Below are 23,225 nucleotides of genomic sequence, written 5' to 3'. Positions count from 1 at the left end.
ATGTTTTTTTCCTTTGAGCTTCTGCCTACTTTTCAGTTTTCTGCAATAACTCCAAGTTCATTTTATATCCAGTCTTTTAAAACTTTTTAATATGGAAATTTTCAAACATACACAAAGAGTAGGAAGAGAACAACAGACCCCCTTATCCACCACTTAGTGTCAACAACGATCAATATTTTATCAGTACGGTAACATCTGTACCCCGTTCTGCCCAAACATTACTCTTTTTCCTGAAAAGTTTTAAAGTAAATCCTTTATAAAATTTTACTCATAAATACTTCATTATGCACCTCTAATAAAGTCTATTTAAAAATAATATAACCACAATGCCATTATCTCACCTAACAAAACCAATGATGATGCCTTATCATGACTAATACCCAGTTCACATTCAAATTATACCACATGTCCCCCAAATGTTATTTTTTTACAGTTGGTTGGTTGAGTCATGATCTCAGAAAGGTCAAAAATGTGGTTATGTGTTATTAAGTCCCTTTTATTCTACACATTGCCTCTTGTTTTTTCTAATTAATTTTAAAAATGATAAAGCAGTTCTCCAATATCTTCTGATTAATAAGAAATAAGACATGGAGAAGACTCTCTCACTAGAGACACTGAAGCCAAGAGTTGTGCATGAAATCCTAACAAATACGGTTAGGGTATTATAAGTAAGCATACATATAAAACATGGATTCGGTGTTTTCAAAAATCAAGTTCAGTTAATTTACCTAAAAGTCTTGGCTGCAGTCAAGTAATTACCCGTGCCCAGACTTGGGCCTGCCTCCCCATGCTGCTTTCTGTTCCTCATAGTCTGTCATGCAAGTCCTTCTCTCGTGTTAGCCCAAGCCCTCTTTAATCACCACGCTGGGTCAACCTTTCCAGCTATAGACTCGAAATCTAGAAGCCATAAAAAATTATTGAATTCAAGAAAAAAAACAACTGTCTGACAAAAAGTAATGCTGAAAGACAAATGACAAAGAGGAAAAATATGTTCTACTTATGTCACAAAGAACAAATCTCCCTGCTTTTTTCTCCTTTTTCAGCCATACCCACGGCATGTAGAAGTTCTCAGCTCAGGGATCAAATCCGAGCCGTAGCTGTGACCTATGCCAAAACTGTGGCAATGCCACATCCTTAACCCACAGCACTGGGCATCGAACCCATGTCTCAAGCAGCGACCTGAGCCACTGCACAGACAACATCAGATTCTTAACCCATGGCACTACAAGGGAATTCCTAAGTCTCCCTATTACACAGAGAACTCCTAGAGAAAAGGCCAGTGATCAAAAAAATAGCATAGCAAAGGCTAGGAACAGTTCTCAGAAGAGGAAACATAAATGACTCAAACATACCGAAAGATGCTCATCCTCATGCCTAAGAAAAATGCAAATGAAATCCTACTTATCTACTATGTTTTATCTACTGCAATGCTCAAAATCCAAAAGTTCTTTTTTGGGGTGGCAATGCTATGAGTAAAGAGCCTTCTCTTACTTCACTGTTGATTATGCAAAACGGTACCATCTCTACGTAAAGCAATCTGATGATATCTATTAAAATTACAAATACTTATGCTTTTGAACCACCAATTTCATTTCTTAGGAGATGGGAGAATATGAAACAGAAAGACTTGGGTCCCAGAATGACCCAGTGGAACAAAGCCACTTGGCATGCTGGATTACTTCTCTCCTTCTAGAATTGTCACGCTAGAAAGCTATACTTCTGCCTCGTCGGAGTCACTGTATTTTGGGTCTCTTTGTTACAGAAACTTAGCCTGCACTTGAGCTAAAGCAAAAAATTATACCTATATATGAGTTTTCAGAGCATCAAAAATACTGTATTAGCTCAGCAGCTGGCAAGAGAAAGGGGGGAGAAAATAAGTATTGCAGACTAACAAGCTGGTACCCCTCGTTATACTGCAGTGAAAATAATAATAATAATAATAAAATCTGCCTGAACTTCAATAACCTGGAAGACAGACCCTGTGTCATCTGACCCTGCAACTTTTTTTTTTGTCTTTTTAGGGCCACACCCGCACCATATGGAGGTTCCCAGGCTAGGGGTCTAATCAGAGCTGTAGCTGCCAGCCTGCCACAGCAATGCAGGATCAGAGCCATGTCTGCGACCTATACCACAGCTCACGGCAATGCTGGATCCTTAACCCACGAAGCAAGGCCAGGGATCAAACCCACAACCTCATGGTTCCTAGTTGGATTCGTTTCCACTGCACCACGATGAGAACTCCTGACCTCGAAACTTTTTTTTTTTTTTGTCTTTTTGCTATTTCTTTGGGCTGCTCCCGCGGCATATGGAGGTTCCCAGGCTAGGGGTCAAATCAGAGCTGTAGCCCCTGGCCTACGCCAGAGCCACAGCAACGTGGGATCCAAGCCACGTCTGCAACCTACACCACAGCTCACGGCAACGCCGGATCGTTAACCCACTGAGCAAGGGCAGGGACCGAACCCGCAACCTCATGGTTCCTAGTCGGATTCGTTAACCACTGCGCCACGATGGAACTCCTGACCTTGAAACTTTAAAGGAAGCAATAAGAAACAGAGTGTTGATAGCTCCTTGATGTTTTTAATGAGCTACTACAAGAGGAAGATGAAAATAGGCAAGAACTGGCCAGTTTGCAAGCAGCAATGAAAGGAAATACAGTGTAAGGGTGTGTATGAATTGAGTCTCCAATCAACTGCCCCTCCTGTGGGGTTAAGAAAAGCTAACTGCTTCTGTACCCTAAAAACAGTAGGTAAGAATTTCTCTCAAAGCCTCTATGAAACGCTCCAGTTACGTATTCTTGACCAGACATAGAAATCAGCCCATTTATAAAGATGAGATTTAGGGTTCAGCCTCAAGGTAGCCACCATCAAAATGAGGGAAAGATGGACAGGCCAAGAACAGAGACCAGTAACGAGTCTATAGTCCACTGACTTAAAAACGAGGACCCAGAAGAGATCTCCGGCTGTGAACAGTTTTCCCTGGAAATGACTGTAAGTGCAAAGACCAGACGCCTACTTAGTGTTTGAGGGATCCATATCGTCAGATGTGGGGCCTACATAAGCCTGTGACGTCTCAGCCCTTCAAGAAATCACTAGAGCCCCCAACCTTCACCAGCAGGAAGCATGCCCTAGTAGTGGTGAGAAACTTTGAACAGGTAAGGACATCCTGGAACACAAAAATCACTCTGAGGATATGGAAGAATAATAAGAGAAGCAGCAGAGGCCCTAAATGACTGTGGGAACAGCAGTCTACCCACCCTGACTGCAAGCCTCCTTCTAAACCATTATGTGGAAAAGAATCTTCTGCCTTATTTGAGCCATTGCGTTTTGGGGCTTCTGTACCACCATTTAGCCCAGGACTCTAATTGAATACCTCCTAATTTTTGGCTTTTGAGCCATGAAAGTCTATTACCTCCTTGAGAAATACATTCTTCAAAAGGAGTTACTCATTTTTTAAAAGTGTCAAGATCCCAATCAAAATGTTCTTTATGTTAAACACAGTATTTATGCCTTCTGAGACACAAAACTAAGGAAATATTTCAAATTCAGAAAAATATTTTTCACAGCTCCAAAATGTAGAGAGCAGTTAAAAAAAAAAAATCAGAAACATGCTAACTGCTCTACCAAAGGGAATAATCAAGTAAACCCATGGTACAGCTGTAGCACTAAGGAGCTATTAAAATCATCATCAAAATGAAAAATATGGGGGATGATGGACAGAAAACATAAGCATAGCGGGTGTTCCCAGAGAAAAAGGCAAAATGGGATGGGAAAGTTGAGTATCTCATTGTTAGAAGGAAAAGTCCTTGAAATTAAAAATAAAAGTCTTATCTACAGATCAAAAGGGACAAACTAGGGATAAAACCAACCAAACAAAAAAAAAACACCATTCAGAAATATCACAGATAGGAGTTCCCGTCGTGGCGTAGCAGAAACGAATCCGACTAGGAACCATGAGGTTGCAGGTTCGATCCCTGGCCTCACTCAGTGGGTTAAGGACCCGGCATTGCTCTGAGCTGTGGTGTAGGTTGCAGACACAGCTCAGATCCCGCATTGCTCTGTCTGTGGTGTAGGCCAGTGGCTACAGCTCTGATTGGACCCCTAGCCTGGGAACCTCCATGTGCTGAGGGAGCGGCCCTAAAAAAAGGACAAAAGACAAAAAAAAAATTAAAAAAAAAATTTTTTTTTAAAGAAACATCACAGATAAAAGAGTCTATAGGGGTCCAAACAAAAGACACTTCTCTGAAAGAACCCCTATCAGAGGACAGCAGAGCAGGAGTTCCCGTCATGGCTCAGCAGTAACGAATCCGACTAGTATCCATGAGGACGCAGGTTCGATCCATGGCCTCACTCAATGGGTTAAGGATCTGGTGTTGCCGTGGGCCGTGGTGTAAGTTTGCAGACGCGCTTTGGATCTGACATTGCTGTGGCTGTGGTGTAGGCCAGAGGCTACAGCTCTGAATCGACCCCTAGCCTGGGAACCTCCACATGCTGTGGGTGCGGCCCTTAAAAAAAAAAAAAAAAAAAAAAAAAAAGAGAGAGACAACAACAAAAAAACAACAGAGCAATATTTATAGCATCCTGAGAGGAAGCAAAGATTTAAGCCCCCTTAATTATCTTACAGAAATGACTTAAGATTTAAGACCCCTTAAGGGTCTGACACCCAGCCCCGAAAGTAAAGGTAAAAGACCAATACGATGAAGCATGCGAGATTTCAGAAGGCAGCACCATGAGCCTTTCATTTAAAAAAGTGCTTGACAGCAAAATCTAAGCAACCAAGAAATAAACCAGGAACCCAGGGATGCAGCGAGCCACAGCTAAGGCCTGGATGTGGTTGTAAACAATTAACTGAGACCTCAGAAGAGTGGAAATTATGATCACAGAACTAACTGTAATAAATCCCACAATACATGCAAGCTCAGAAATAAAGCCGGGGAGGCGTTCTGGGAAGACGTGCAAGACGAGTGAAACACAACCTACAAACACTGACGACACTAACCAGAGATTTGTGCCCTTTCCCACACATGCGTTACTTCTCAGTAAGCATGACACCATGTCGTGCTTGTCATAGTCTTTTTTTCTGAACCTTGGAGGATTATTTAAAAAATAATAGATCTTCCTGTGAAAAAAGATTCACTTAACGTCTGACAATGCCTTCAGTTTCACTTACTCTTTTCCTCTAATATATACAAACAAAATTGAACATACTCCAAACCAGCCTAGTTGATAAAATTAAATCTTCATAAAATATGAATCCTATTTTTGTTACGGCTATGTCGATTTTACAATCACTGAATAGTGACAATGGATGTCCCCCCGAGTGTTAAGATTTGGGAGTTTTGTGAAAATTCATTTATACTTGCACATACTTTTTTTTTTTGCCTTTTTGCATTAAGGGCTGCTCCCGTGGCACATGGACGTTCCCAGGCTAAGGGTCTAATCGGAGCTGAAGCCTCTGGCCTACACCAGAACCACAGCAATGCGGGATCCGAACCGCGTCTGCAACCTACACCACAGCTCACGGCAACCCCGGATCGTTAACCCACTGAGCAAGGGCAGGGACCGAACCCGCAACCTCACGGTTCATAGTCGGATTCGTTAACCACTGTGCCAGGATGGGAACTCCTTGTTTTGTTTTGTTTTGTTTTCTCTTTTCGTTTTTAAATAATAAGCATTTTTGCCACAAATGAGAAATTTTATATCCTTTCAAAGGTGATGATCAAGAAAGACTGTTGTACTGAAAACTAAAATGATAAAACTTTTTAAAGTACAGGATATAAAAATATGTTTACAACATAGTGCCAAGTATGTAAATATATTTTTTCAAGTACACACACGTGTACCAGAAGGGATGCAAATGTGCTAACATTTTAACAGTGCTTCAGGGATTACGGATGAATTACTCCCTCAAAATCTGAAAGAAAATTAGATTCTTCACATGATGAAAAAACACTAATAGCTTTGCTGCTTCTGTTAAAAATTCCCTTCCTATTATCCCCAATCTTAATAATTGCCCAAGTAACAAATGATTAGGTGTTAAAAAAGAAAAAATAAAAAAAAAACACATTGAGAGTCTGTTTGTCTGGGGCAATGAAGTTAATGACTGTGGTTTAGGGTAAGCAAAGATCATTGTCAATGACGTAATTCAATAAAATTGATGACAATATTAATATCAACTGAAAGCAAAATCGACCCCACCTTTCATTCGAGGATGAAGCATCATTATGCAGGATGTTGGCTGCAACACCAAGACCACCATCTGAGGTGTGAAATGTGGCCACAGACGTTCTTAGAGAGGCATCTGAGGTTCGGCCCATGACCTCTCCCCCAGGGGCCCCTCACACCACATGGGCCGGCCGAGCCGCCTCCTCCCAGCCCTCGTGTGTGAGCCACCTACCGAACTTGATTCTCCAGGAAGTGCATGTACCGGTAAAGCAGGGTGTAAGATGGGGACAGGATGCCCACTGACTTCATGCGGGCGCCGCGCTCCAGCTCGCTCTCCACGGGCATGTTGGCGAAGCAGGCCAGGCCGAAGAAGGGCCCCTTCCGGAAGTAGCTAGAACAGACATGTAGTGAGGCTCAAAGTCAGAGAGAGAAATCTTATTTTTTCCTGAGACACAGTCTCCAGGGCTCAACATGAGGCTGCTCAGGCTGAAAAAACCTGTTCTAGAATCTCAGGGGAACAGCTGGCCCAAGCCACTCAACCTTGCAGGAGAGACAACCAAGCCTTAAAGAGACGATGGAACCTGCCAAGGTCATCCCTCTGGAGCCAGGACTTGATCTCTGCAAAGCCTGCTGCTCATCTGCCCATGACAATGGACACAGCCCTTCTCTCCTGCATGACAACTGACTTGGTGGGGGGACCTCTGTTTTATTAGCATAAACCGTGTTGATTCCTTGCTCACTTACCAAGTCTCTAATTTTTTTTTTCATGGCTACACCTGAGGCATATGGAAGTTCCCAGGCCAAGGACTGAATGAGAGCCACAGCTGCAGCAATGCCAGCTCAACCTACGTCACTGGGCCGGGGACCGAACCTGTGCCTCTGAAGCGACCGGATTCTTAACCCGCTGGGCCACAGCAGGAACTCCCTCTGATATTTTTAATGGAACACTGGGAGTTCCCGTTGTGGCTCAACAGTAACGGAACCAACTAGTATCCATGAGGATGAGGATTCTACCTGGTCCTGTTCAGCGGGTTAAGCATCCGGTGTTGCCATGAGCTGTGACTGCCACAGATGTGACTCAGATCCGGCATTGCTGTGGCTGTGCTGCAGGCAGCTACAGCTCCAATTTGGCCCCTAGCCTGGGAACTTCCCTATGCTGAGGGTGCAGCCCTTAAAAAAAAAAAAAAACAAAAAAACAAAAAAAAACCCTAAGAACATTTGACCAAAATGTCACTTTATTTCCTTCCCCTTTCACACACTCATGTCCGTCATGGTTTCAGCCCAAAGAGAAATGAAAGCTAGTCCATTACCCCTATGTTCTGTTTTCTCCTCACAAGAATCTTAATTACACCGGACTACAAACCGGCCCTACTCAGAGCTGGAGTTGCAAGTTCTAGCACATCAGTGTCTTAACCCAAATGGAACCCAAACTCTATTCTTTTATTAAAGCCAAACCTCAGGCAAGGTTTAGGAAAGGAGAGAACCCTATGGCAGGAGTTCTTAACATTTTCGGATCATGAAATCCACTGGGAACCTAATGAAAACTTTAGAAGTTTTTTTTTTTTTTTTTTTTTTTTTTTTCCTTTTTAGGGCTACAGCCGTGGCATATGGTGGAAGTTCCCAGGCTAGGGGTCTAATTGGAGCTAGCCACTGGTCTACACCACAGCCAAAGCAACATGGGATCTGAGCCACATCTGCAACCTACACCACAGCTCATGGCAATACCAGATCCCTGACCCACTGACTGAGGCCTGGGATCGAACCCGCAACCTCATGGTTCCTAGCCGGATTCCTAGTTTCCACTGCATGAAGGTAACTCCCAGCTTTGGAACTTCTTGCTAGAAAGAAGCATAAACCGGTACATATATTTTCAGGGCATTTACACACACCTGCTGAAGAGGCCCTGCTGAGAACCCTTATTCTCTGCAGAAAGCATGAGGGGAGCAGAAATGGTACAGATAAGACTTGTATTCAGAAGTACTTCCATGAGGAGTTTCCACTGTGGCTCAGTGGTAATGAACCCGACTAATATCCATGAGGATGCGGGTTTGATCCCTGGCCTCACTCAATGGGTTAAGGATCCAGCATTGCCGTGAGCTGTGGTGTACGTCAAGATGCATCCCGGATCTAATGCTGTGGCTGTGGCGCAGGCTGTCAGCTATGGCTCCAATTTGACCCCTTGCCTGGGAACTTCCCATATGCCGTAGGTAAGGCCCCCCTACCCCAAAAAAGGCAAAAAATAAAAATAAAAAATAAAAAAAAGTACTTACATGAAATCAGATTGAACTTTATGGGACCCACTGGCCATGGACTTGAACTCAACACCTTCAAGGTCAATATCTTGAGGTAAGCACCATTCTACCATGTTTCCTGCAGGGCGTTAAAGAAACAAAATCATTCAAAGGGCTTAGGGCAGGGCTGGGCTTCCCAGTCAACGCACTGCTAACTCGACCCCCAGGATCCTCAAGCGGCTCATCCCATCATCAGCCACGTGCTGGCAGAGCTCCTGAGCCATCCCATAGGCCAGTGGATGGGCCACGAAGACACCCCAAGCTCTGCCTTCAAATAAATGGAGCTCTCCTTCTGAGCGACCTGCTGGCTTTGGGTCTGCCATTCCATTTGGCCACCCCCAAATCTCCTTTCTTCTAAGAGCATGTTTTCATCTTCCGCCCCACCCAACTTGACCCCTTGAAGATGGATTTTACTTCCATCTTGCTTTTCCACGGCCACTAATGACTTTCATAAACCCCATACTCTTTTTAATTTGCATTTTCATCGATCTCTGTGTGGCATTTGATAATTCCTCAAAAATTTGTCCCCTTTTTCCTTGACTCCCATGAGAGAGTACTATTTTGGGTCTTTTCCTTCTTCTCTGACCACTGTAGCCCTGCTTTTGTCCCCAGCTCTTTCCCCTCTCCCCCCAAATGAAGCCCTTCTCCAAGGTCCAGACACCAGTTCTTTGCTTCCAGAATTTAAGGGCTCATACACTCATCATTAATTAGTGAGTTTCTACTGAGCTAGATGTTACAGCTACAAAGTCAAATAAGACAGAGTCCCCGACCTCTCAAACAGGTTACATTTTGGGGAGACACACACACAAAAAAAGGATAAACAAAGAAACCAGGGATTACAGTTCTGGGGGGTAAATCCAATGACAGAGGATAATGTAGGATTTTTAGAACACGGCAATGACAAGCATCCATGAGATTGAGGGAATCAGAGAATTTCACTATAGCAGTTTTCCCTAGAGGATGGAGAGAACACTATAAAAATATGTCCTATTTTTTTCTTGCACATTCAAAACTTTTCCAAATAAAAATACTAAGACACATGTGAGATTTCACTTTAGAACACACTCATCGACAACTCAAATCCTAATTTCCTAGGCATTAGAAATACTGCCAATAATCCCAGGCAATAGTCTTTCAGATAACTGTTTGGGGCATCAGACGTATCACACGTCCAGTCTACCTTCACACCATGCAGACTCCGAACATGGCAGCCATTGGAGGAGATCAGCCTATATTATATACAACAGCGGAAGGCACTTACCAGTGGTTCATTTTCAAGAGAGGAATCATGAATCGGAACAACTAATCAATGAGCCAAAAATTTTTGAAATGCATGGGGAGTTCCTCATGTGGCTCAGTGGGTTGAGAACCTGACTAGTATCCGTGAGGATGCAGGTTCAATCCCTGGCCCCACTCATTGCCATGAGTTGCAGAGGTGGCTTGCGTCCCACGTTGCTGTGGCTGTGGTGTAGGCTGGCAGCTGCAGCTCTGATTGGACCCCTAGCCTGGGAACTTCCACATGCCTTGGGTGCAGCCCTAAAAAAGCAATAATAATAAAAAATAATAATAACAACAACAATAAGCATGAAAAAAAAAGCTTTAAGATTTCGTAAAACAGAAAGGCTAAGACAGCGCTGTATTTGTCAGAGTTAAAGACAAGAAAAAAACGGGGGCTGGGGGTGATCGTGGGGATAAAGGCAAGGTTTTGAACACAAGTTCCCCTACATTCCCGTCTTCCCGTTTAACACCCACTGCTACTGTCTGCTTGGCCCAGGGGCTTTCACCCTGTGTTGTGCATCAGGATACGCAGGGAACTTAAGGGGTTGGAACCCATCCCAAATCTAGAGGATCATGAGCTACGCCGTGTGGGTGCTTTTGCTGATGAGCCTGCTGTGTACACGGTCCTAACCTTTCATGATGGCAGCAGTTAAAGCCTAGGAAAGGGACAGACTCAGAAAGAGCTGCGAGGACCCTCAGTAGATTCTGTCCTCTCACCTGCTTCTTCTAGTACCTGCTGCCTTGTCCCCCTGCCCCCCACCACTCCATATGGGGTTCATCTCACTCTTAACTTAGTTCTGCCCCAGCCTGTCCATGACTACGCAATGACTTGCTAAATCTTTAAGACACCTAAACTTTGTGCTGAAGGATATGTTTTAAAACGTGCACCAGGGAGAAGGATCAAGATGACGGAGGAGTAAGACATGGCACTTACCTTCTCTCAGACACACATTAAAAAAAAAAAAAAAAAAAAAAAAAAAACCTGGAGTTCCCGTCATGGCGCAGTGGTTAACGAATCCGACTAGGAACCATGAGGTTGCGGGTTCGGTCCCTGCCCTTGCTCAGTGGGTTAACGATCCGGTGTTGCCGTGAGCCGTGGTATAGGTCGCAGACTCGGCTCGGATCCTGCGTTGCTGTGGCTCTTGCATAGGCCAGTGGCTACAGCTCCGATTGGACCCCTAGCCTGGGAATCTCCATATGCTGCGGAAGCGGCCCAATAAATAGCAAAAAAAAAGACAAAAAAAAAACCCAAAAAACCCATCTACATGTATAACAATTCACACAGAACACCTACGGAATGCTGGCAAGACCTTAAACTTCCCTCGAAGGGCAACAAATCCTCTACATAACTGGGTAGAACAAAAGCAAAAGTGAGAGAAAAGGAATCAGGATGGGACTAGCACATCTGAGAGGGAGCTGGCAAGGAGGAAAGGAACCCACACCCTGGGAAGCCACCTAACTGACGGGAGCTAGGCTGAGATGGAAGGACCACCAGGTTGGGGAGAAAAGCTCAGCAGCTGGACTGAGGAGGGCAAATCAGAGAGCGCCACACAGATCATCTGCACCACTAGCCCAGACACCACAGCCTGAGATGCTTGGGCGGGGACCGGGCACTGAGACTCGGGCTTTGGAGGTCAGTTCCAGGGAGAGGACTGGGGCTCGCTGGGTGGAGACAGCCTGAGGGGCTAGGGAGCGGTGTGCCACAGGCAGGGGAACAGAATGCCACAGCTGAGAGGGACCCAGAAGGAGGTCTGGGCACCATTGCTGGGGAGGGCGAGAGGAAGAGGGGCAGACGGCCACAGAAATCCCTTCCCCTGTGTGTGGACTCTCAGAGGGTGGGGTACCTCTGGTGCAGGCTGCAGGTGGCAAGAAGCCACTTGTGCTGGCTATAGGTGACAGGGCGCCTCTAGTGTGGGCTAAGGGCAGCAGGGATCTAAGTGCCACACATCACCTCTTGTGTGATCTATTGGTGGCAGCGGCAAACCACAGCAGTCATCTCAGAAAACCAGAGGTGGACCTGGCCTTCCACCACCAGGGGCCTGTGAACAGGCACCACCTGTGGCCCTGGGCACCTCAGAGGTCAGCAAAGAAGAGGGCACTTCAATCGAGCACCACCCGTTGTTGCTCTCACTCCCCTGGGAACACACCTGACCTGCTGCTGCCACAGCCAAATGTTCTAGAAGCCAGCTACACCTGCTTGATCACTGTCACTTCCCAGGGCCCTGCAACTAGGAGCAGCCTGTGCCACCTTCCCGTGGGTCCTTGACAGTGGCAAGGGCCCAGCAACCAGGCACTGGCTACCAGCCCTCCCCATTGCCTCCATCTCCCTGGAATCATGGAGTTGTTCACACAGAACATAAACATAAAAAGGAAGCACCCTAAACTTTAAAAGGAAGCTCTCACAAAATACACAGGGGCACTCACACATATAAATAGCCCTCTAAGACTACAGTAGTTGTTTCCCCTAAACTCACAGAATAAAAAATATATATATAAGCAAAATGAAGAAGTTCAGGAACCATTCCCAGGTAAAAGAACAGGAGAATTCACCTGAAGGAGCAAATAATGAAACAGACCTCTGCGGTCTAACAGACACCAAGTTCAAAAAGGAGATAGTAAAAATACTGAAGGAATGAAGAGCAAATACGAAGGAATTAAGAGCAGATATAAACATTAATGCAGATTATTTTAGAAAGGAACTAGAAACTATAAGCAGGAGCCAAGAAAAATTAGAAAATTCATTTGCAGAGATGCAAGCTGAGTTAAAGTTACTGAACAGCAGATGGATAATGCAGAGGAACGGATTAGTGACTTGGAAAATAGAATAACGGAAATCAACCAATTGGGATAGCAGACAGAAAACCAAGTGCAAAAACATGAAAGCAATATATGAGATCTATGGGATAATATAAAAAAGGGCCAATCTACACATAACAGGGATTCCAGAAGGAGAAGAAAAAGAAAGGGGGTTGAAAATATATTTGAAGAAGTTATGGCTGAAAATTTTCCAAATCTAAAGGAAGCAGATATCAAGACACAGGAAGCAGAGAAGGCCCCAAACAAGTTGAACCCAAACAGGCCCACACCAAGACATATTATAATAAAAATGGCAAAAGTTAAAGAGGATTCTAAAGGCAGCAAGAGAAAAATAAAGAGTTAATTATAAGTGAACTCCCATGAGGCTATCTGCAGATTTCTCTACAGAATCACTACAGCCTGGAAGAGAGTGGCAAGATACATTCAAAGTTCTAAAAGGGAAAAATCTGCAGCCTAGAAGACTCTATCCAGGAAGAATATCATTTAAAATAGAAGGAGGAGTTCCCACTGTGGCTCAACAGAAATGAATCTGACTAGCATCCATGAGGACGCAGGTTCAACTCCTGGCCTCGCTCAGTGGGTTAAGGATCTGGTGTTACCGTGAGCTGTGGTGTAGGTCGCAGACGCAGCTCGCTTGGATCCCACATTGCTATGGCTGTGGGCTGTGGCACAGGCCAGTGGCTACAGCTCCAATTCAACCCCTAGCCTGGGAATCTCCATGTGGCATGGGTGCAGCCCTAAAATGACAAAAAAAATAAATAAAATAGAAGAATAAATATTTTCTCCAGCAACCAAAAAAAAAAAAAAAAAAAACTAAAGTACAGCAATACTCTACCCATTCTTCTAAAAGCAACATTAAACACAAGGAACGGCAAAAGACAAACAAGAAGATGTTTAAAAAGGACATCAAAATCATAAAATGTGGGGAAGGAAAGTAAGAAAATCTAGACTCTTTTTTTTAGAATGTGTTTGAGCCTAGACGACTATCAGGCTGAAGTAAGCAGATATAAGAAGGGGTCAACATACTTGAAAAATAGAGCAACCACGAATCAAAACCAAACATTACATCCACAAAAACTAAAAAGAAGAGGACACAAGCATAAAATAATAGGAAATCATCCTACCAAAAAAAAGGAAGAAAAGAGATACATAGAATCAACTGGAAAACAAGGTTTAAAATGGCAATAAATACATATTTATCAGTAATTACCTTAAATGTCAATGGACTGAATGCTCCAATCAAAAGACACAGAGTGGCAGACTGGATAAAAAAGCAAGAGCCTACAATATGCTGCCTACAAGAGACTCACTTTAGAGCAAAGGACACATATAAATTGAAAGTGAGGGGATGGAAAAAGATATTTCATATGAACGGAAAAAACAGGAAAACAGGAGTGGCAATACTCGTATCAGACAAATAGACTTTAAAATGAAGGCCATAAAGAAAGACACTATTTAATGATAAAAGGATCCATTTAAGAAGAGGATATTACAATATATATATTATATGCCCCTAATATAGGAGCACCCAGATACCTACAACAAATACTAACAGACATAAAAGGAGAAACTGATGGGAATACAATCATAGTAGGAGACTTTAACACCCCACTCACATCAATGGACAGATCCTCTAGACAGAAAAATCAGTAAGGCAACAGAGATCCAAAATGACACAATGGAAAAGTTAGAATTCATGGACATTTTCAGGACATTACATCATAAAAAAATCAGAATATACATTCTTTTCAAGTGCACATGAATATTCTCAAGGACTGATCACATACTGGGGCACAAAATTAACCTCAACATATTTAAGAGTATATAAATTATTTCAGAGTTCCCGTTGTGGCTCAATGGTTAACAAATCCAACTAGGAACCATGAGGTTGCGGGTTCGATCCCTGGCCTCACTCAGCGGATCAAGGATCTGGTGTTGCCGTGAGCTGTGGTGTAGGTCGCAGACTCGGCTCGGATCCCGAGTTGCTGTGGCTCTGGTGTAGGCCACTGGCTACATCTCTGATTGGACCCCTACCCTAGCCTGGGAACCTCCACATGCCACAGGAGCGGCCCTAGAAATGGTAAAAAGACAAAAAAAAAAATATTTCAACTATCTTCTCTGACCACAATGGCATGGAACTAGAAACCGACCACAGGAAAAGAAAAAAAAAACTGACTACATGGAGACTAAACAACATGCTACTAAAAAACCAATGGATCAATGAGGAAATCAAAAGAGAAATTAAAAAACAGCTAGAGACAAATGATAATGAAGACACAACCATTCAAAATTTATGGGATGTGGCAAAAGCAGTGCTTAGAGAGCAGTTCATAGCAATATAGGCCTCAAAAAAGAAGAAAAATCTCAAACACCACTTACAAGAATTAGAAACTTAACCCACCGCTTAAAAGAATTAGAACAAACAAAACCTAAAGTCAGCAGAAGGAAGGAAATGATAAAGGTCAGAGAGGAAATCAATAAAATAGCGATTCAAAAAACCATATAAAAAATTAATAAAACCAAGAGCTGGTTCTTTGAAAGTGTAAACAAAATTAACAAACCTCTGGCCAGACTCACCAAGAAAAGAAAAAACTCAAATCAACAAAATAAGAAACGAAAAAGGAGAAATCTCAATGGATACTGCAAAAATACAAAAAAACTGTAAGAGAATGCTATGAACAATTATACGCCAACAAATCTGACAACCTAGCCAACAAATGCGACAACATAGAAGAAATGGACAACTTTCTGGAGCCTTACAACCAGCCAAAGCTGAATCAAGAAGAAATAGATCAACTCAACAGACCAATCACTAGAAATGAAATTGAATATGTAATAAAAACACTTCCTATAAACAAAAGTTCAGGATCAGATGGCTTCTCAGGTGAATTCTGCCAAACATACAAAGAACTTATTTCCCTCCTGCTTAAACTTTTCCAAAAGATTGAAGAAGGAACACTCCCAAAGATATTCTACGAAGCCACCATCACCCAAATACCAAAAACCAGACAAAGATACTACCAAGAAAGAAAATTATAGGGCAATATCTTTGATGAATATAGATGCAAGAATTCTTAACAGAATTTTATCCAACAGAATACAACAACATATAAAAAGATCATACACCACAACCAAGTGAGATTCACCCCAAGTTTACAAGGATGGTTCAACATATGCAAATCAATCAACATCATATGCCACATTAACTTTTTTTTTTTTTAAAGGTCAGACTCTCCTTTATTCCCAACTTCAATTTTTATTTCCTGCGCCTTGTTCATGGTTTTTGCTGCTTTTGTTTGTTTGTTTGTTTTGTCTTTTTAGGGCTGCCCCTGCGGCATGTGGAGGTTCCCAGCCTAGGGGTCGTATTAGAGCTGCAGCAGCACAAGGCAGGAAATTCTTGACCTACTGAGCAAGGCCAGGGGTCGAACCCGCAACCTTATGGATACTAGTCAGGTTTGTTACTGCTGAGCCACAATGGGAACTCCCACATAACTTTTAAAAGAAAAGTAAAAAACCACATGATCATCTTGATAGATGCATCTTGATAGATGCTTTGACAAAATCCAACATCCACTCATGATAAAACTCTTACCAATGTGGGTATAGAGGGAGCATAAACTTAACACAATCGAAGCCATTCATGACAAACCCACAGCCAATGTAATACTCAACAGAGAAAAGCTGAAAGCCTTCCCGCTAAAATCTGAAGACAAGGATGCCCAACTTCACCACTTTTATTCAACATAGTATTGAAGTCCTAGCCATAGCAAGCAGACAAACAAAAGAAATAAAAGGTATCCAAATTGGAAAAGAGGTAAAACTGTCACTCTATGCAGATGACATGACTCTGTATACAGAAAACCCCAAGGACTCCACACAGACTATTTGAACTGATCAATGAATTCAGCAAAGCAGCAGGATATGAGATTAACATTCAGAAATCGGTTGCATTTCTGTATACTAACAATGAAACAGTAGACAGGGAATACAAAAACACAACACTTTTTAAAAGGGCACACCCCAAAATTAAATACCTAGGAATAAACCTGACTAACGAGGTGAAAGACTTATATGCTGAGAACTTTAAAGCATTAATCAAGGAAATTAAAGAGGATTCAAAGAAATGGAAAGCTATTCCATGCTCCTGGAGTGAAAGAATTTATATCATTAAAATGGCCATACTACCCAAAGCAATCTACAGATTCAGTGTAATCCCTATCAAATTACCCATGACGTTTTTCACAAACTAGAACAATCCAAAAATTTATATGGAACCATAAAAGACCCAGAACTGCCAAAGCCATCCTGAGGAAAAAGAACCAAGCAGGAGGCCTAATTCTCCCAGACTTCAGACAATACTACAAAGCTATAGTAATCAAGACAGTGTGGTACTGGTACCAAAATAGACACTCAGACCAATGGAACAGAACAGAGAACCCAGACATAAACCCAGACACCTGTGGTCAATTAATCTTTTACAAAGGAGGCAAGAATAAAAAATGGGAAAAAGTCTCTTTTGCAGGTAGTGCTGGGAAAACTGGACAGCTGCGTATAAATCAATAAAACTGGAACACACTCTCACACTATGCACAGAAATAAACTCAAAATGGCTTAAACACTTAGACATGAGATAAGACACCATCAAACTCCTAGAAGAGAACAGAGGCAAAACATTCTCCGACATCAACCATACAAATGTTTTCTTAGGTCACTCTCCCAAGGCAACAGAAATAAAAACAAAAATAAACCAATGGGACCTAATCAAACTGATAAGCTTTTGCACAGCAAAGGAAACCACTTTTAAAAAAGCACAAAAAGACAACCTATACAGGGGAGAAAATAGTTTCAAATGATGCAACTGACAAAAGCTTAATCTCTAAAATATACAAACAACTTGTACAATTCAACAACAACAAGCAAAACAACAACAACAAGAAAAACCAACAACAACAACAACAACAAAAAACAATTGAAAAATGTGCAGAAGACCTGAATAGGTCGCTTTTCCAAAGAAGATATACACATGGCCAACAGGCACACGAAAAAATGCTCAACATAACTAATTATTAGAGAAATGCAAATCAAAACTACTATGACATACCACCTCACACCTGTCAGAATGGCCATCATTAACAAGTCAACAAATAACAAATGCTGGAGAGGGTGTGGAGAAAAAGGTACCATCCTACACTGTTGGCGGGAATGTAAATTGGTACAACAACTATGGAAAACAGTATGGAGGTATCTCAGAAAGCTAAATATAGAGCTACCAGATGACCCAGCAATCCTATTCCTGGGCATATATCCAGACAAAGCTTTCATTGAAAAAGATACATGCACCCATATGTTCGTTGCAGCACTATGCACAATATACGAGACATGGAAACAACCTAAATGTCCATTGACAGATAAATGGATTAAGAAAATGTAGTAGGAAGTTCCCAATGTGGCTCAGTGGTAATGAGCCCAACTAGTATCCATGAGGATGTGGGTTCGATCCCTGGCCTTGCTCAGTGGGTTAAGGATCTGGTATTATTGTGAGCTGTGTTGCAGGTCACAGGTGTGGCTCGGATCTCGAGTTGTGACTGTGGTGTAGGCTGGCAGCTGCAGCTCCAACTCGACCCCTAGACTGGGAACTTCTATATGTTGCAGGGTGAGCCCCCCCCCCAAAAAAAAAAGAAAGACAGAAAAAGATATGAGATACATATACAATGGAATATTACTCAGCCATAAAAAAGAACAAAATAATGCCATTTGCAGCAACATGCATGGAACTAGAGACCCTCATACTGAAAGAAGTAAGTCAGAAAGAGAAAGACAAATCTGAAATCTAATATATGGCACAAATGAACCTTTCTATAGAAAAGAAACAAACCCATGGACTTGGAGAACAGACCTGTGATTGTTGAGGTGGGGGGGGGGAGTGGGATCAACTGGGAGTTTGGGGCTAGTATATTCAAACTATTGCATTTGGAGTGGTTAAGCAATGAGATCCTGCTGTGTAGCGCAGGGAACTGTATCTAGTCACTTGTGATGGAACATGATGGAAGACAATGTGAGAAAAATAACGTATGTGTGTGTATAAGACTGGGTCTCCTTCCTGTACAGCAGAAATTGACAGAACATTGTAAATCAACTATAAGTCAAAAAATAAAAATCTTACCAAAAAAATTAAAATATCCCAATGTGGGAGGAAGTGCACCAATGATAACCATGCAGCATGATGTTTTCCCTGTATAAACACACCTGTTTAGCAGAACCCTGGTTAAGAAGCAGGACATTACCATGAAGCCTTTCTTGTGTCCCATCAGTCACTAACTCTCTCTCAAGGGTAACTATTATTCTGACTTCTAACACCATAAATCAGTTTTGCTGTTTTTGAAATTTATATTAATGCAATAATAGTTTGTATTCTTTTTTGCTTTTTTTTTGGGGGGGGGGGGTGCTGCATCCTTGGCATTCAGAAGTTCCTGGGCCAGGGACGGATCCTGTGCCACAGCTGCGACCTGAGCCACAGCAGTAACAATACCAGATCCTTAACCTGCTGTGCCACCAAGGGAACTCCTGTCTCATTTGCTCAGTATTTTTCCCAAGATTTGTCAACAGGAGTTCCTGCTGTGGCACAGTGGGTTAATGATCCTGTAGGTTTCATTCCCAGCCCAGCACAGTGGGTGACCATTGCTGCAGTTGAAGCTGTGGCTCAGATTTGATCCCTGGCCCAGGAACTTCCAGACGGCACAGGTGCAACCAAAAAAGTAAAAAAAGATTTATCAATGGTGATGCCTGCAGCAATAATTTGTTCATTTATTATTTCCATCCTATGCATGCACTGCAGCTTACTTATCTCCTTAACTGCTGATGCACATTTAGCTTACTTCCTATTTGAAGCTAATACAAACAGCACTGCTGGAAACAATCGTGTACTTGTCATCTGGTGACGACACGTGTGGTGGCTTTGTAATGCATGACCTGGCTGGGCTGAATCACATTTCTCGAAATTCCCTTCCGTATATGTTTCCAGTTGAGACAGGGAAAGTGAAGCAGTAGCTGTACTACTACGTTTATGTCCAAAGGTCAGGAGGGAGCATCAGGTAGCTCATGAGCATTGCTGCTTATCTTGAGGCTTATCACACTGGGCTGGGGGTAGGGGGTAGCAGCCAGGTTTACCGATGCTGGACCCACCCTCCCGGGTTCCTCTTCCAGCATCTCTGACTCCCATCCCAGGTGTGCGCTTAGTTCCACAATGAAGGTATCGGCTTTGTCAGGTCAGGACAGCACATCATTAGAACTGGAGGCGGACTGACCTGGGTTCCCGCCCTCCTTCATGAGTTCCAGATTGATCTTCTTCCCACCTTTCCTCTCTTTAACTGCCCCCTTGAGAGACTCAAAGCTCCACCATTAGACACAAAAACAACAGCTGTACACAGACTAACCAGCTCCAGCAACTGCACATAAGTCCCTGCAATAAATCCTCCTAGTGGTTCTGTTTCATGGCTTAAAGTTAGATTTTGACTAACATGCGCACATTTTTGTGGATGACACATTCCTACAAGTGGAACTGCTGTAAAAATGTTTGTGTCGCTGCAAACTAAGGAAATGTCAGTGACTCCCACAGCACTACCTCCCAAAGCTTAGGTGAACAGGGCTTCTGCAAAGAACAAAATTTTTTTTAAAAAGGAGTTTTGGCCCATCTTTCTTTGGGTTGAACAAAGACAGGTGCATTCCTTTACTGTAGAACTTCTCAGAGCCTTTGATGTCACTCCGCATTATGAATCTCTCTGAAATCAACATCATGCTTAATGTTTCCCATGTTATTTGGTCAATAAATCTATTTTTAAGGGGCATTTTTTAAAAAAAGAAATGCTTGAATAAAAGGGCCTGAAGGTTGACCCTCAGTACATAATTCTTCCTTGCTGATAGGGAATAGGACCCCCTTTTCTTTTCCTTTTTCTTTTTAGGGCCGCACCTGCAGCACATCGAAGATCCCAGGCTAGGGGTCTAATCAGAGCTACAGCTACCGGCCTACACCATGGCCACAGCAACGTGGGATCCAAGCTGCCATCTGTGACCTACACCACAGCTCACAGCAACACTGGATCCTTAACCCACTGAGCGGGCCAAGGGATTGAACCCGCGCGCCCTCATGGATACTAACTGGATTCATTTCCACTACGACACAACAGGAACTCCTAGAACCGCCTATTCTTTGCTTGGCATGTGGTCTTCTCAAGGCCGACTATATTTCTCTGAGCTTTCTTGCAAACAGGTATGGCTACACAAGTAAATTCTGGCCAGTGTGATTCGGAAATGAGATGTGTCTTTCCCAAATGCGCCTCAAAGGCAAGGAACGTGCTGCCCTTTCTTCCATCCTATTGCTTGACACATGAATGTAGTGGCAGGTTGCCTGGCATGGGGATGTGGTGACAGGCCATCTTTGTTTATATTAGCAGTTCTACACTTTTTAAAAAGTAAAGCATAGCTGATTTACAATGTTGTGCCAACTTTGGCTGTACAGCAAAGCAACTTCTTTATATTAGCCTCAGTCATGGTCTGTCTATCCCAGGAGATGGGTGATGGGATAGAGTTCCCTGTGCTGTACAGCAGGACCTCACTGCTAATCTATTCCAAATGTAATCGTTTGCATCAACTAATCCCAAACTCCCAGTCCATCCCACTCCCTCCTGTCCCCGGCAACCACAAGTCTGCTCTCCATGCCCATGATCTGTTTCTGTTTTATAGCTGGGTTCACTTATGCCATATTTTAGATTCCACACATAAGTGATATCATATGGTATTTTTCTTTCTCTTCCTGACTTTCTTCACTTAGTATGATAATCTCCAGTTGCACCCATGTTGCTATAGATGGCATTATTTCATTATTTTTTATGGCCACACAATATTCCATTGTAGAAATGCAGCACAGCTTCTTCCTCTGTTCCTTTGTTTATGGACATTTAGGTTGTTTCCGTGTCTTGGCTATTGTGGGTGGCAGGCCATCCTGAATCATACAGGTGTGGGCATCAGCCCACATACCATGGAGGGGATGTTGGAGTGAGAGCCAGCAGGGGTCCAGTGCCCATGGATCTGAGCTAGCATTCCAGTCCTGGGCTGGCTATCTCCTGCCTATTACATGAAAAGGAAATAAGAGTCCTATCTTGATTAAGTCACTGTTCATTTGGGTCTCTGGTATTCATGGCCAAATATATGTCTTACTTATACAGCTGACCTGAGAATAAAGGCCCCAATTCCTCAGCCTGGTTCTCAAAGTCTTCCTTCTTGTTCTTTTGTGCCTGATCAATCCTCACTGTACAGAAACTGAAAGAATGGAACGAAGTGAGTGACCTCCTGTTCGTCACATCCTTCCCTTCTAGGCAAATGCAAACCCCTCCGGGTTGGGAAGAAAGGTCCATCAGGGTCAGGCTGGCAAACCATGGGATGGAGTGTGGGCTCCGAAATACCACTAGGGGAACAGTTTTTCATCCCCAAGGAAGACCATTTTTGCTGACACATTCCTCGAATGAAAGCAGATAAAGCTACTATGGCCCTCATCCCAGACTAATATAATCATCATCTTAGATGTCTCTGTCCCCAGGAGACTGAACTTCTTAAAGGCAGGAACTCTGCTTATTTCTCTCTTTCTGTTTTTGTTTTTTAGGGCCGCACCCGTGGCATATGGAGGTTCCCAGGCTAGGGGTCGAGTTGGAGCTACAGCTGCCAGCCTACACCGCAGACACAGCAACGCCGGATCTGAGCCTCATCTGCCATCTACACCACAGCTCACAGAGATGCCGGATCGCCGACTCACTGAGTGAGGCCAGGGATCAAACCTGAATTGTCACGGATACTAGTCGGATTCATTTCTGCTGGGCCACAACAGGAACTCCACCTCTGCTTGTTTATCTTTACATCCCAACATAGCACAGTGTTTAGCACAAGACAGGATGGACATTAAAAAAACAAAACAAAACAGAAACCCAGCTTTCCTGAGGACAGGCATGGTTTTAAAAAGCTAGTGGTAATGATAGTGCGGTTATGTAAAAAATGTCCTTTTTCTAAGGAGGTTTATCCTCAAGGATTAAGGAGTGAAATCATGTCTGCACTTTCAAATGGCTGGCAAGAAAAAGTTTACTACCTGTATTTAGTCAGTTCTGATACAATGCTTGCTGAATTTGTGTAAACACAATTGATATATCTGGAAAAATGTATGCATAGGGAATTTCATATCTGCTTATGCGAGAGATTCAATGCAATCTCAATCAAAATCCCCATAAGCTATTTGTGGATATTGACAAGTTACTTTTTTTTTTTTTTTTTTTGGCTATTTTAGGGCTGTGTATGGAGGTTCCCTGGCTAGGGGTTGAATTGGAGCTGTAGCCGTGGGCCTACGCCACAGCAATCAATGCAGGATCTGAACCACGTCTGCAACCTACACCACAGCTCATGGCAATACCGGATCCTTAACCCACTGAGGCCAGGGATTGAACCCGCATCCTCATGGCTCCTTGCTGGGTACGCTAACTGCTGAGCCATGAAGTGAACTCCTGAAAAGTTACTTCTAAAGTGTACGTGGAAAGGCAAAGACTGAAATTAGCCAACCCAATACTGAAGAGGACTAAGACTACCTGATTTTAAGACTCACTATAAAGCTATAGGAATCAACACTGGGTTATTGGCAAAA

The 23,225-nt window shown here is 43.0% G+C and overlaps 1 protein-coding gene across 7 annotated transcripts in view; it reads right to left on the bottom strand.

Moving 5' to 3' along the window:
- Window positions 1-23,225, bottom strand: part of DENND11 (DENN domain containing 11) — a 93,665-nt gene that overhangs the window by 22,862 nt on the left and 47,578 nt on the right. For all 7 annotated transcript variants that reach the window (XM_085005266.1, XM_085005267.1, XM_085005269.1 and 4 more), the window contains 2 exons: window positions 8,432-8,531; window positions 6,394-6,552 (listed from right to left, as the gene is read on the bottom strand). In XM_085005266.1, the coding sequence (XP_084861392.1) occupies window positions 6,394-6,552; window positions 8,432-8,526 (254 nt within the window). In that variant the 5' untranslated portion in view covers window positions 8,527-8,531. The remainder of the gene's footprint in view (window positions 1-6,393; window positions 6,553-8,431; window positions 8,532-23,225) is intronic.

Source organism: Sus scrofa, chromosome 18, assembly GCF_054392235.1.
Source record: "Sus scrofa isolate SSC_HxYL_T2T_F1_AM1 chromosome 18, Sscrofa_HxYL_maternal_Yorkshire_Landrace_v2.0, whole genome shotgun sequence".
NCBI lineage: Eukaryota > Metazoa > Chordata > Mammalia > Artiodactyla > Suidae > Sus > Sus scrofa.
This window is presented reverse-complemented; position numbering and strand designations above follow the sequence as displayed.